This window comes from Mus caroli, unplaced genomic scaffold, assembly GCF_978045245.1.
Source record: "Mus caroli unplaced genomic scaffold, Mus_caroli_1 scaffold_3, whole genome shotgun sequence".
Classification (NCBI taxonomy): domain Eukaryota; kingdom Metazoa; phylum Chordata; class Mammalia; order Rodentia; family Muridae; genus Mus; species Mus caroli.
The window spans coordinates 81,335,348-81,350,419 of NW_028227258.1; the positions used below are offsets into that span (position 1 = coordinate 81,335,348).

The following is a 15,072-nucleotide window of genomic DNA, read 5'->3' on the forward strand; positions in this document are numbered from 1 at the left end:
TGAATGATGGCAGGACAAAACCAACTATAAAATTAAAGTGTTTTTCCCTTTATTTTTTCTTTTATCGAAAATAGATTCTTTTCTCAAACTATATATTCTGATTATGAGTTTCCCCTCCCTGACAACCCAACAGGAGGCAAAGAGTCCCAAGAGTAGGTGATAGAGTCGGAAACCTACTCATTCTTACAATCAGGAGTCCTGTGAAAATACTAATCTAATAGCTTTATTAAATCAGACGACCTGGTGCAGACCCCTGATGTCCTGGTGTCTTCCATTTCGTCTGGCTCTTACAATCTTTCTACCTCTTCTTCCCCAAGATTCCCTGAGCTCTGTGGGAGAAGGGTTCAATGAAGACCTCCCATTTAGTCTTCCTCTCTATGTAATGTCTGCCTGTGGGTCTCTTCATCTGTTCCCATCTGCTGCAAGAGGAAGCCTCTGATGATGACTGCATAGGAAAATGACTTATGCCCCTAGCAGAATATCATTAGAAGTCATTCTATTGATTTTTTTTTTTTTAAAGATCAGTCTTGTTTGGTTATACCTTAGGTGTCTGAGCTAGCTAGTCTCTGGTTCTTTGTTATCCAAGGAGTGTTTAGTATGAGTTCCTTGAGTTGGCCTTAGGCAAAATCAGACATTGGTGGGTTATCTCCACAAGTTCTGTGCCACCATTACCCTAGCATATTTTGCAGGCAGGACATGTTGGAAGTCAAAGGCTTTGTGTCCATGTTTCTTTTTCAGTAGCCTTCAGGGTCCTTTCCTGTACCAAATAGACTAGAAAATAGGGGTGAAGTCTTTATGAAGTCACCAGTTCAACATTTCCATATTCAGTGAATTGTGTGGGTGTTGCCGTTGACAATGGGGCAATATTCTTAGTTGGTGGAAAGCAACTGTTTGTCTTAGCAAAAGCCTGTGTTGTTTGAGAATTTCTAGGGTACCTCTTTGGCCAACAACTCACTTAAATGTAACCCAGTCTTTCAACTAGAAGCCTTGCCTGGACAAGAAATGGCTAGTTGAGACTGTATTCCCTACTACAAGGAGTCCTCATTAGGATCCACGGAACTAGGTTGACACAGTATCCCTCAAATACTCCCTAATTCAAACCATCTCTCATTGCACTATCTCACCCAACCTCATGCCCCAAGACCTGACTCCCACATCTGTCTCCACATGCCCCAAGTCTCCCAGTAAAATCTATTCTAATTTTTCCTTCCAGGGAGATTCATACATCCCTCCTAATCTCCCCACCTCCACCTTTTCCTTATTTCTCTGGGTCTATGGATTGGAGCCAAGTTATTATTTTCTTATTAGCTAATTTCCATTTGTAAGTGAATTCATATTATTTTATCTTCTGGGTTTGGGTTACTTAATTCAGGTTGACTTTTGTATAGTTCCATCCATTTGCCAGCACATTTTATTATGTCATTTTTAAAAGCTGAGTAATATTCCTTTGAGTATTGTACTACATGTTTTTAACCATTCTTTTGCTGAGGCATATATGGGTTGTTTCCAGTTACTGGATATTATGAATAAAACTGCAATGAACATAGTAGAGTGAGTGTCCTTGTGGTAGGATGGAATGTCTTTGAGTGTATGACCAAGAATGATATTGCTGAGTCTTGAGGTAGTTTGATTCCCAGCTTTCTGAGGGCCTGCCATATTGATTTCTAAAGTAGCTGTAAAACTTTGCACTCCCACTGGCAAATGAGGACTATTCTCTTGCTAAACATCTTCACCAACATGAGCTGTCACTTGAATTACTCATCTTAGTCATTCTGACAAGCATAAGATAGAATCTCAAATTAATTTTGATTTGCATTTCTCTGATGGCTAAGGATGTTGAACACTTCTTTAAGTGTTTTTCAGGAATTTTAGGTTGCTTTGTTGAGTATTTTCTGTCTAAGTCTGTACCCCATTTTAAATTGGATTGTTATTTTTTTATATCTAGTTTCTTGAGTTCTTTATATATTTTGGATATTAGTCTTCTATCAGATGTGGAGTTCGTAAAAGAAATCTTTCCCAATTATTTAGGCTGCTGCTTTGTCCCATTGATGATGTTTCTTGCCTTACAAAAGCTTTTCAGTTTCATGAAGTCATGTTTATTAATAGTTGATCTTAGAGCCGGCAATATTGATGTTCTGTTCAGAAAGTCGACTCCTGTGCCAATGTATTCAAGGCTATTTCTCACTTTGTCTTCTATCAGGTTCACCATATCTGGTTTTATGTTGAGGTGTTTGATCCCCTGACCTGGAGTTCTGTTATTAAACTGAGCTTGTCTCTGTAGTTATACCTCTTTGTACAGCTGGGGTTCTTGCCTGGGCACAGATGTAGACTCTTTCTTATGAAGTCTATTGTCTGATATGTATAGACTCTTTGTGGTTACCTGTATGATTTCAGGTGCTGAGTTTTTGGTCCTTGCATAGTCATAGATGCACACTGTCTGTATAATGCTACTTGACTGGAACACACAGACTGTCTCTGGTCACTCTCCAGGACAGAAGTGTGGAACCTATTTTGATGCTATTTCTCTTTCAGTTTTGTTTATTTGGATTGGTGTCATCCCATAAGCTCAGAAGCTTTGTGATGTTAGAGTTCCTGTTTCAGTCCTTATTTTATTTGTGCTAGAGAGTTCAGATCATGGGATGGATAGTGGTTGGTATAACTAGAAGTCCCATTCCCATGCCTTTGATGCTTTCACATTTAAGTTCTTGCTGTTGTTCATTTTCTTATAGAGAACTGGTGAGTCACATGCTAGTCAGTGGTTTGAATGAGACTTCCACTGTGTGGGATTCTGCATTGTTCTGACTCAGTTTTATTTCCCTTTCAGATAAATGTATTCAGTGTAGTCCCTGGTTCTCCATGGCAGGCCAGGCAAAGAGAGAGGTATGTTTTCTCCTGCAGCCTCGTAGCTGTGGAAGCAGTAAGGGTCTTTGTAAAGTCACCTCTTGCCTTTAATCTGATAAGGTGTTGAAAAGAGATTTTTTTGCTGCTTAGACTATGTACAGGACTCAAGATCCCTGACTGAGCACAGGCCTGCTCAGTGATGGTCCAAGATCCCTGCCTGAGCACAGGCCTGCTCAGTGAAGATCCAGTGTTGGTGACGCTTCTGAATCTTTGATTCTTTTTCCTTTGATCTTCCCTCCTCTCCCTGTTGCCATGGATGCCATGGGGCTTTGTCCCTTGTATTAGCCTCTGACATTCTTCTCTGTGAATTATCTAGTTTTGAGAGTCATGTTGGAATTTTTGAGGCTCTTCTGTGTTTTAAGCTGTTCTTCCAACCACCTCCATTTGAATTCCATCTACCTCCCCATTGCAGGTCAAGGAGTCTTAAGCATCTTGCTCTCCTCCTGCTCAAAGCTTCCTGTCTTTCTTTAAAACTGAAACCATTTTATCTGTACCATTCATCTCATATGTAGCTGCTCTCTAACTGTCTCCAGTTTGTCCCACAGATTCTATCAGTCAGTATCTGGGTGTCTCTGCTACCTTCTGATTCCAGATTAGTGTAATTTTTGAAAAGTCATTTGGGTAGAGACAGCATTGCACCATTGTTCATTTTCCCTACGGATGGCTGTTCTTTTACAAGGGTCCTGATGCTTTGTATGAATTTTCTCGGTCTTCTACCATTGTCCACTGATAAAATATGCTTTGAACTTAGTGTGATAATAAGTATCATGAATATATCTTGAATTGGGTAGAATCATAGATTAAACATTTGCAAAGAAGTAAAAAAAAATAACATGGAGAAACACTTTTTAAAATGTAATTATTCTGCAAAAGATTAATTTTGCATAAGTTAGCCATATAGTTTTGGAAATTGGTAGAACATAAAGTGTTTCCAGTAGTACCAGCTGGGGTGTGGAAATTTTAATATAATATATAACAAATCTTCTGAACTTCAACCCAAAATATTAGAACAGCGTAACCTATAATTATGCAAAGTAAGCTGAAGTTAATTTAAGGTTAGCATTGCTTTAATCCCTCCCAGATATCATCTTGAATGTTGTCATGAAATATTGATATAGTATCCATAAAATTAATTAATGGTAAGCAAATTGGCAGACATATTCCACAAGGTAATTGGTTTAGTGTAAAGAATGCTAATGAGTTTTTAATATTTCCATCTCTGTATGTATATATACTAGCCTACTAAGACAGGACAACCTAGTATGAAAGTAAAATGCAGTATCCTTAATCTGGAAATGTGATAGGGAATTTCTGGGCGCCATGCACAGAAGATAATGATGGATTCTCTAATTGTCATTTTATCTATTTTTATTCATGCCTACTTCTAGGAATATAGAGGAAAATAATTGAAGTCTGATTGAATATGTCACACCATAGTAACTGTACCAAGGAAAGGAGTTAAACTGTGAGTGTGGGTGACTCCCAGTTATCTCTAAGTTCCCTAGTCTCCCGACAAAAGCAAAACAAAATGAGACACTTAAGCATGATTTTCCAGTAAAAGGAAACCTTTAAAATCTCTGATGATTAGATGTATTTTGTATTATGCCCACATTAAATATGCTTTCTGCAGAAGAAAATAACTACAAAATGATGTGACTGTACTTTATTAATAAACAAAGGAATCACTAATGAAGAGAAGACTCTATCTGGTGTGGTTTCATAGTAGTATCATTGGCTGAACATGGAACTGTAGCATTTCTTATATCAACCCTGGTTAAGAATGAGTTGTCTAAAAGTTTGGAGCTGAGATGAAAGGATGGACCATTCAGAGACTTCCCCACCCCGGGGTCTATTACATAATCAGCCACCAAACACAGACATTATTGCATATGCTAGCAAGATTTTACTGAAAGGACCCTGATATAGCTGTCTCTTGTGAGGCTATGCCAGTGCCTGGCAAATACAGAAGTTGATGCTCACAGTCAGCTATTGGATGGAACACAGGGCCCCCAATGGAGGAGCTAGAGAAAGTACCCAAGAAGCTGAAGGGATCTGCAACCCTATAGGTGGAACAACAATATGAACTAACCAGTACCCCCAGAGCTCGTGTCTCTAGCTGCATATGTAGCAGAAGATGGCCTAGTCGGCCCTCATTGGGAAGAGAGGTCCCTTGGTCTTGCAAACTTTATATGCCCCAGTATAGGGGAAACACCAGGGCCAAGAAGTGGGAGTGGGTGGGTAGGGGAGCGGGGGCTATAGGGACTTTCAGGATAGCATTTGAAATGTAAATGAAGTAAATCCCTAATAAAAATTTGGAAAAAAATAGAATGAGTAGTCTATAAGAATACAGTGAATAAATATTTAACTTTACCAGTTTAAATATAGAATTATGTGATGGTGTCCTTTGGCAAAGCACAGTACTTAAAGAAGGCAATTGAAATCATCTTTGACTATGAAACTTTATAATATCAATAATTAGGGTAGATCATATCAGGGACAGGGATGGTTAACAATTCAAATTGTGATCCTAGTGAATGCTCACTATGACCTCAAGTTGAATACTACCATGTGCTTATGTAAAGTACAATGATCAAAATTTTCTGAGAAACTGACTTAGCATAAGGCGTATTACTCCTGAAGGGAAATTATAGATGACTGTGGAGTAGATACAAAGGTTTGACAGACTTTGTGTCTCCTGGAAACTTGGAGTTGGTTGTTTTAATAAATAATCACGTTACCTCCATTAGAATAATGTATGTATGTGTGTGTTCATATGTGTATGTAAGCATGCATGAGGGTGCTTGTGTGTCTGTACATGTGTATGTGAGTGTGCATGAGTGTGCTTGTGTGTGCACATGTGCTCATAGTTGCAGTTGTGCCTGTGTGCTAATGCAGTATATTGACTTAGCTGTGCACTGCCCGTTTTTGCATTCTGAATGAAAAGACTCTTTTACTCCATCTGGGTCCAAGTTCATTTGATTAAGAATGTGTCTTCTCAATGCTGGTACTGCAAAGTCAGTGTTCAGGGGCATGCAGGTGTGCTCCGATAATCCTTAACTGACTTAACTTGGAACTCCTATAGTCTGTATAATATGCAAGGCAGTTTATATGTTGAATTTTAAAATCATTTTTACTTTTATATGATATGTTAATTCATATTGATGTGGAGCACAGTGATATTTCAGTAGGCTTGTAGAATATACAGTAGCCATTTATAAGTAATGGACACACCTATTATGTTAGTGTGTTGCTGTTTTTCCTATATTCAGTGCAGTTTGCAGGCTGCATGGTACTTTCCTGGCTGAGACTAAGAAAGTGCACAGTTATTCAGCGTCTTACCTCCTCTGGATACTGAACAGAATCTGAATAAAAAACGAAAATGATAAGAAGAGTATGTTTCCTGCTTTTATTTTTCCCTCTGGAATCCCTGTTTACAGCTGATTTAAAATATTTATACATATGTAAGGCATATATATTTATACCATGTAGAAAGGTATTAGTTTTAGTTTTTCATAAAAAGTAACCTAGTTCTTTGTATCTACTTACATGGATTTAGAGTTTAATTATGTTATTTAATTCATTTTCCAAACAGCTTTGAAGGGATGATATATGAACTTTGGACTGTTGTCTATAAAAGTCCTGAAACCCAATATAATGTGTGCCTTGAATACTTTTGTATACAGCTGGTTTAGTGGACAAAGTGAAAGCCATCAATGCTACATTTTAGTGTGCACTGATGACTCAAGTTTGTGCCAGAATTTGTCTTATCCACTTCTTCCCCCTTTTCTTGTCTTCTTTGAAATAGGGTCTCACTCTATAGCACTGGTTAGCCTAGAATTCATTATGTAAACCACCTGAATCTGCCTCTGCCTCCCAAGTTCTGGGATTACACCACCATGTCTGGCCAGAGATGCATATTCACTGGTAAACTTAAAATATTTTTGTCAATCACACATGTTTTTTTTTGATTCGTATATTTTTAGCAAAAAATGCCCCCCCAAATTGATTGTTATAGTTATGTGCAATTGTTTCTGAACATTAACTAAGAACTGACTAAAATAAATTAAGTATAACATAATATTTTTTAAGTTTGCTTCCATTTTGGTCTGTTTCATATAGTCCAAAACTCATTTTATTATATGCTTCAGGCTTTGCGCTAACTCATATGTTTGAATCGTGATGAATAAATTTTCTCTAAACATCACAAGAATATATATCAGTCCTCTGAATCAGACTTCTATAAATGTGTTCATTCATGTGCAAATGGATTTTTGAACAAATAATGCATATTACAGTGAACATGTTTGGATCTGGACATGTACAGATTTCTGTTTCTCTTTACTCTTCTATAAACAATACTTTGTAATAACTTTTCCCACACCATTCACATAGTATTAGGTGTTATATCTAATGGTTTAAACGTATATAGGATTGCATAAACCAAATAGAAATTCTAAGCCATTTTATATAGAGATTCTGACATTCACGGGAGTCTTAAAAACAATTACTAGTGGGTATTAAGATACAATGGAGTATGTAGAGTTTTGTGTGTGTGTGTGTGTGTGTGTGTGTGTGTGTGCACTTATGATTGTCACCTTCTTGATTGCTTTTCTATTTAACAAAAGATATATGCAATGTTTCCCTCTGTTTTCTATCTATTACTATCATCCTTCTTTGGGAGCAGGAAGAGTCACTGGTATCTTTAGAATTTTTCTCGTTTAGATGATGCTATCACTTAGTCATGTGGAATTATTTGTTTGCTACTCTAAGAGTAAACATACTTTAATTGCTAAAATGGTCTGTAAAATTACATGTCATGCCTACATTTATTTTACTTTTAAGCAATTAAAAATATCAATGGAATATGCTTTTCCCTTCCCCAGGACTATAGAGTTAACATTTTCTTGAGACAGAAATGGAATGACCCCAGACTCAAACTACCTAGTGACTTCAGAGGCTCAGATGCACTGACAGTTGACCCCACAATGTATAAGTGCTTGTGGAAACCTGACTTATTCTTTGCAAATGAAAAAAGTGCCAATTTTCATGATGTAACCCAAGAAAATATCCTGTTGTTTATCTTTCGGGATGGAGACGTCCTTGTGAGCATGAGGTACCCTGTTCTATTTAGATCTTGTTTATTTGTATTTTCCTTTTCAAGTCAGTGGATCTCAGAAATGTACACTCAATGATTCCAATTTTTCTGTTCTTGCCTTCAGGTTGTCTATTACTCTTTCATGTCCTCTGGACTTAACTCTGTTTCCCATGGACACACAACGCTGCAAAATGCAACTTGAGAGCTGTATGTAAATGAGGTTATAAATGATTTGGGGAATAAAATGTTTATATCTAGATAATGTGTTCTATTATTGTGTTGTATAATTGTGAAAAACCATAATGCTTATTTGACCATACTAACATCATACTGCATAGGCTAATCTTGAAGAAGACAGAGATTTCCATTTTAGTTGGCTTTTTAGCAAGTTGATGTTGGTCTGTGTACTTCTTATTCTGAAGACTGGACTAACTTGGATTGGCAATGTGGAAAATATATAGAAAATTATAATCCTCTAAAATATAATTGTTCTGTGTTAATAGTCTCATGGTAAAAATTGGAAAACATTGAAATATATGTAAGCCCAGTCAAGTGTGATTTTCTATGGAAGGAGAGAAAAATTATTTTTTACAAATGTATATTTTATGTCCCTATGATTGTGTTTTTCAGCTTATAAAAGTTGTACTAAATGCTATAACCTGAAATTTCTATAAAACATATTCACTAATTTTCTATGATGATTATCTTTAGAAAATAATAAGCCATCAATCTTGATAAATGAAGGCTGATATCATAAAGAGTCTTTAGTGTAGATGCTTAAAGATTAAGCTAGTTTAATGAGTTATAACAATCTTGTAAAATATTCTATGTATGTTTGTTAGATTATATGTTATTTAGTGGGTTTTGTGGCTTTTTAATGCTCTAAAATGAATCCTAACTTTTAATGATATTTGTTGATTTCTAACAATGAGATTATGTTTAAGTCTATGCAATGTTTTAGTACCATATATATGTACATATATAATATATACATTATATATATCAGAATATGCTTAATACAGATTTAAATAAGCCCATATTCACTTACTGCACTCATTTAAATACTTCGTAGGATTTTAGAAACCAATGATCTTTGCAATGTTTTGTTAGGTCATTTCTGGGTGTAGTTCTGAGTTGATACCACCTATCCTAATTCCAGGCCATGAATTCCTTGCTACTTCATTGATGCTATAATGATGACCACTTATTCTGCAGTCTTACTTCAGTTAGACTGCCATGATGCAGGAACCTGGCAGTGATTTATTTAAAATCATACCTGTTTTAAAACTTTAGGTACATAGTACATGATTATAAATGGAAATATGCCGTGAGCATTAATCTCATTTTCATGGTTTTTACTGATAGGGATGCAGAAGATATTTTCTATACGTGGTGGTCTAGGATTGTATCTGATTTTGATGATTATTTAACTTATTCTTTCTTTAGGATGATGACATGTTATTCTTGTGCTGATATTTTGTGCATGGCCAAAAATTAGGCCACTGTGAATTTTAAATTACAAATCCATAACATAATGTCATGATTTCTTACCTTCTCTGTGTTTAATAAGCATTATTGAAATAAGGAGAAAGCATTGATATGCATATTTTCCTCTAACTTGTTTATTTACTTATTGTAGTTGGATATACAACCGATGATTTAAGATTCATCTGGCAGTCAGGAGATCCTGTTCAGTTGGAAAAAATTGCTTTACCTCAATTTGATATTAAAAAGGAGGATATCGAATATGGCAACTGTACAAAATACTATAAAGGCACTGGTAAGTGATGTCTTAGAAAATAAAACTAATTACCCATGTTTCAAACTTTTGTTTGAGCTTTAATTATAGATTAGGAAAGAATCAAAATGATCTAAAATAAAATAAATGTAAGAAATGTATCCTCATAACCATGTGTTAAAACCTTTTATACAGAATATTCATTTAAGATGTTTGATCTTTTAATTAAGAAATAGATGGGGTTTTCTCTACGTAATTCTCTTGGTAAGAGCCTGTCAATATTTCATTACAGTAACACAAACTTTTTCAAGTAATGTTTCCTTAGACGTTGCCAAGTTTTGACAAGTTTATCTTTGGAACTGAGCATTTAATATAGCACAGTATAATCCATCTTTATTCATCTGTTGTCTTGTGAACTGTTTTATTTAGATGAGAATTAGACTGTCTTGTTAATTTCAAAAGCATTGATCTTTATGGTACATGAGAAGCAATAAGAGTAAGAGAAAATTGATGATAATGATCATAAGTGAATATTCCTTGTGTGGTATTATCTGTCAGGTCATAGGATATGCAAGGCAAAGGAAAGCAACCTTAGTTATTAAAGTGCAATGAGCTTTTGAAGAACTTCACAAGTCACTCCCCCGCACTCATAAAACTCAGCGTGCAGCCTCTGCATCTGCACTACCAGCTTATGTCACTAAGGGGGTTCAGTTGCAGTAGCGTTAAGGCATTTCACTTAACAATTTAAAGTTAAATAATACAGAAATTTGATTATGCCACTATTAGCAATTCTTAGTTTAACTTGGAAGCAGCCTACAATTCTGCAGTGAAAAACAAGTCATGGCAAAGTTACCCTGAACTACATAGGAGCTAAGTTTATGGTTTTGGAAGCATTTATATTATGCACAAAGTCTACTATTATGATGTCATCAGGTGAAAATACTTTAAATTGAGAGAGCGAAGAGTTTCATATTCGCAGTCCTAATATAAATATATGCAAGATCAGGAAATTTTGTATTAAACTTAAAGCAAGCATCTGCTGTTGACTTTCAAATGAATTAATGAGATTACATACTCTTATGGGGAGACTTTGTAGTAAATTCAGGATACATCATAAATAAGTAGTTTTTCAATTTAAATGAGAAAAAGTGAAAATTCCTTACTTCTTAGAAGGGAATTGGAATATGTGGTGCAAAGAAATAATTTAGATGACTGCTCTAGAGTCCCGTAAAGGGCTTCAAGGTAATTTTTGATTAATCATGAATAAGACCTTTTAATTCCAGTAGCTGCAGACAACAGTGACAGCGAGGTTGTAGGTAACATTCTTTGGACATTTACTATGTTTCATATTATTATCACTATTTATATAAATCAGAAGTAAAACATTCAGTATTTAGATAATATTTGCAAAACTTTGTAAAACCAGATAGTTCAAAATATATGTGATACTAAACATGCAAATTTGTATAAAATTATGTAGCCATGTACATCTATTTATGTTCTCACACAGTATTGGCAAAACTAATTTGTAAAGGAAGTCTAAATTGGCATTAACTTTACTGAAATTATGCTATTCCATGACTAACAGATAATGAAGGTGAAGAATACAGGGACACAAATGAAAATACTTAAATTGGGTGCCTAAGTGAATAATGAAAGAAAATGACACAGGAAATGGAAAGAAAATTGAAATTTCCCAGTGCACATTTATATCAATTAGCTGCCCACCTGCCTCTCATAAATATAACAGACTAGAGAGAGATCAAAAAGATCAAGAAATGTTTCTAATAAAAGTTTATGAAGCAAATCACTGTAATATCCAACATACATTTTACAGCTACCTGTATCGACAGCTCATGAAGGCCCCTAGTCAGGACCTTTATGAAAGACCATGGTGGAACTCTGCTTTAAAACACATGGGATATGGCATTTAGTCAGGATACCTTTAAACATAGTGAAGTGGAATGTACATTTTTATTTTAATATACAAATTTATAGTGACAATGTATCAGTATATATAGTATATACACTAATATAGTATGAATACTATATATTAGATATAGTTTAGTATATATAATATACATAGTATCTGGAAGAGCTTCATGTATATATATATGTATATGTAAATATACATATATGTATAATTGCTTATAGTTTCATATGTTTTGTACTTCAATTCATATGCAGTAGGTGAATGAATAAATGATAGTGTTACAAAATGATATTGTTACTGCATAAATTGATATTATTACAAAACAAGGTGCTTTGAGCACCATACTTAAAAAGTACCATGAGTCTTTTCAAATCTATCACTTGTAATACAAAATACTTTCTGTTTTTATGAAAGGTTATACTTTTGAAAGATTGCCCATAGTCATTGATCAAGAGCATATGGTTTTGTTATCAGGGGAATAAGTTTAAATGGGGGCCAGGATAGACAATGGCTATCCCCTTGTCTTGTGAGACCTGTGAACAATATACTGTATTGCTTTGTTTTTAATGAGGTTAAAACTAGTGAGCTGCACATTTTGTTTCTGATGTCATCATCAGCATGTGCTCCCATTCCTACCCACGCACTGCTTCTGGTCCATGTTATCACCTCGCTAATCTCCCAGAGATAGTGCTGGGTATAATTTATAATATGGGCAGATTCATCTGGAATAACAAAAAACCTAGGATAGCAAAAACTCTTCTCAAGGATAAAAGAACCTCTGGTGGAATCACCATGCCGGACCTAAAGCTGTACTACAGAGCAATTGTGATAAAAACTGCATGGTATTGGTATAGTGACAGACAAGTAGACCAATGGAACAGAATTGAAGACCCAGAGATGAACCCACACACCTATGGTCACTTGATCTTTGACAAGGGAGCTAAAACCATCCAGTGGAAAAAAAGACAGCATTTTCAACAAATGGTGCTGGCACAACTGGCGGTTATCATGTAGAAAAATGCAAATTGATCCATTTCTATCTCCTTGTACTAAGGTCAAATCTAAGTGGATTAAGGAACTCCACATAAAACCAGAGACACTGAAACTTATAAAGGAGAAAGTAGGGAAAAGCCTCAAAGATATGGGTACAGGGGGAAAATTCCTGAATAGAACAGCAATGGCTTGTGCTGTGAGATCGAAAATCGATAAATGGGACCTCATAAAATTGCAAAGCTTCTGCAAAGCAAAAGACACCGTCAATAAGACAAAAAGGCCACCAACAGATTGGGAAAGGATCTTTACCTATCCCAAATCAGATAGGGGACTAATATCCAATATATATAAAGAATTCAAGAAGGTGGACTCCAGAAAATCAAATAACCCCATTAAAAAATGGGGCTCAGAACTGAACAAAGAATTCTCACCTGAGGAATACGGAATGGCTGAGAAGCACCTGAAAAAATGTTCAACATCCTTAATCATCAGGGAAATGCAAATCAAAACAACCCTGAGATTCCACTTCCCTCCAGTCAGAATGGCTAAGATCAAAAATTCAGGTGACAGCAGATGCTGGCGAGGATGTGGAGAAAGAGGAACACTCCTCCATTGTTGGTGGGATTGCAAGCTTGTACAACCACTCTGGAAATGCCATTTTTAAATTAACTATTTTCTTTTGGGGTGGTGAGGCACGCCTGCTATTCCAGAACACTGAGGTAGAAGGATTATAAGTTTGAGGTCAGCCTGGCCTATATGGAGCAACTAATTCAAAATAATTAAACTTTTTAAACAATAAGCATTATATGTAAACTGCTGACCAAAAGGACCAAAATATCTGGAAAAAATCTCCAACTTAGAAGTATGTCTTTCAAACGGAGTTTTGTCAGAATAATTCTGTCACTTGTCTTTTCTTTTCTTCTTGCCCCCCACCCCCACCCCAAGGACAATAAAACCCTTCACCACACTCCCGATACTTATGAGTAAATTTTGGTTGATGTTTTGGAAGTTCTAGAATGATATTCTAGAGCAGTTTCTGCACGTATCTCAGCATGAGATAATAAAAGTTGAAGTTTGAGAGCCTTGAAGTGCAGGAAGGATGAAGGTGGACAGGAAAGTCCTGTCTTCCCACTTCAAAGCCCTTGAGTGGTCACTAAAAACCTGTCATTGTTCTGCCTACTGTCTAATACTTACCTAAAGTCTTAAGGGTTAACTCTGACTGTGACATCTTGGAGACTGTGGTATCTCCCACCCACCAGATGTAGTTCACACAGGCTGAAAGTTTGGCTGACAAATACAGGCCAAGTGTGTTTCCTCTTAAAATGAAACTGCTGCTTTGATTTTGGGGTAGGATATCACAGGTTCATCTTCCATGCTAGTGCCTCTAAAAGAGAAAGATCAAGGGTTGCAGACTCTCACACAAACTTAGTGCCTAAACATGATATGGAACAGCATGCATGCACTGCTCCTCAGCAACATGGGAGGTTGCCCAGTCAGAGGCAGCAGGTTCCACCCTCTTTATTTATTTATTTATTTTTAATTTATTTTTTTTAATATTTTTATTACATATTTTCCTCAATTACATTTCCAATGCTATCCCAAAAGTCCCCCATAGCGCCCCCCCCACTTCCCTACCCACCCATTCCCATTCTTTTGGCCCTGGCATTCCCTTATATTGGGGCATATAAAGTTTGCAAGTCCAATGGGCCTCTCTTTCCATTGATGGCCAACTAGGCCATCTTTCGATACATATGCAGCTAGAGACAAGAGCTCCGGGGTTCTGGTTAGTACATCATGTTGTTCCAACAATAGGGTTGCAGATCCCTTTAGCTCCTTGGGTACTTTCTCTAGCTTCTCCATTGGGAGCCCTGTGATACATCCAATAGCTGACTGTGAACATCCACTCCTGTGTTTGCTAGGTCCCAGCATCGTCTCACAAGAGACAGCTATATTTGGGTCCTTTCAGCAAAATCTTGCTAGTGTATGCAATGGTGTCAGCGTTTAGAAGCTGATTATGGGATGGATCCCTGGATACGGCAGTCTCTAAATGGTCCATCCTTTCATCACAGCTACGAACTTTGTCTCTGTAACTCCTTCCCTGGGTGTTTTGTTCCCAATTCTAAGAAGGTGCACAGTGTCCACACTTTGGTCTTCATTCTTCTTGAGTTTCATGCGTTTATCAAATTGTATCTTATATCTTGGGTATCCTAAGTTTTGGGCTAATATCCACTTATCAGTGAATACATATTGTGTGAGTTCTTTTGTGATTGTGTTACTTCACTCAAGATGATGCCCTCCAGGTCCATCCATTTGGCTAGGAATTTCATAAATTCATTCTTTTTAATAGCTGAGTAGTACTCCATTGTGTAAATGTACCATAATTTCTGTATCCATTCCTCTGTTGAGGGACAT

The 15,072-nt window shown here is 36.3% G+C and overlaps 1 protein-coding gene across 4 annotated transcripts in view; it reads left to right on the forward strand.

Moving 5' to 3' along the window:
• The window catches only part of Glrb (glycine receptor beta), a 73,497-nt gene that overhangs the window by 42,844 nt on the left and 15,581 nt on the right, over window positions 1–15,072 (forward strand). For all 4 annotated transcript variants that reach the window (XM_021157780.2, XM_021157781.2, XM_021157782.3 and 1 more), the window contains exons 5-7: window positions 7,785–8,014; window positions 8,121–8,203; window positions 9,636–9,776. In XM_021157780.2, coding sequence (XP_021013439.1) covers window positions 7,785–8,014; window positions 8,121–8,203; window positions 9,636–9,776 — 454 coding nt within the window. The remainder of the gene's footprint in view (window positions 1–7,784; window positions 8,015–8,120; window positions 8,204–9,635; window positions 9,777–15,072) is intronic.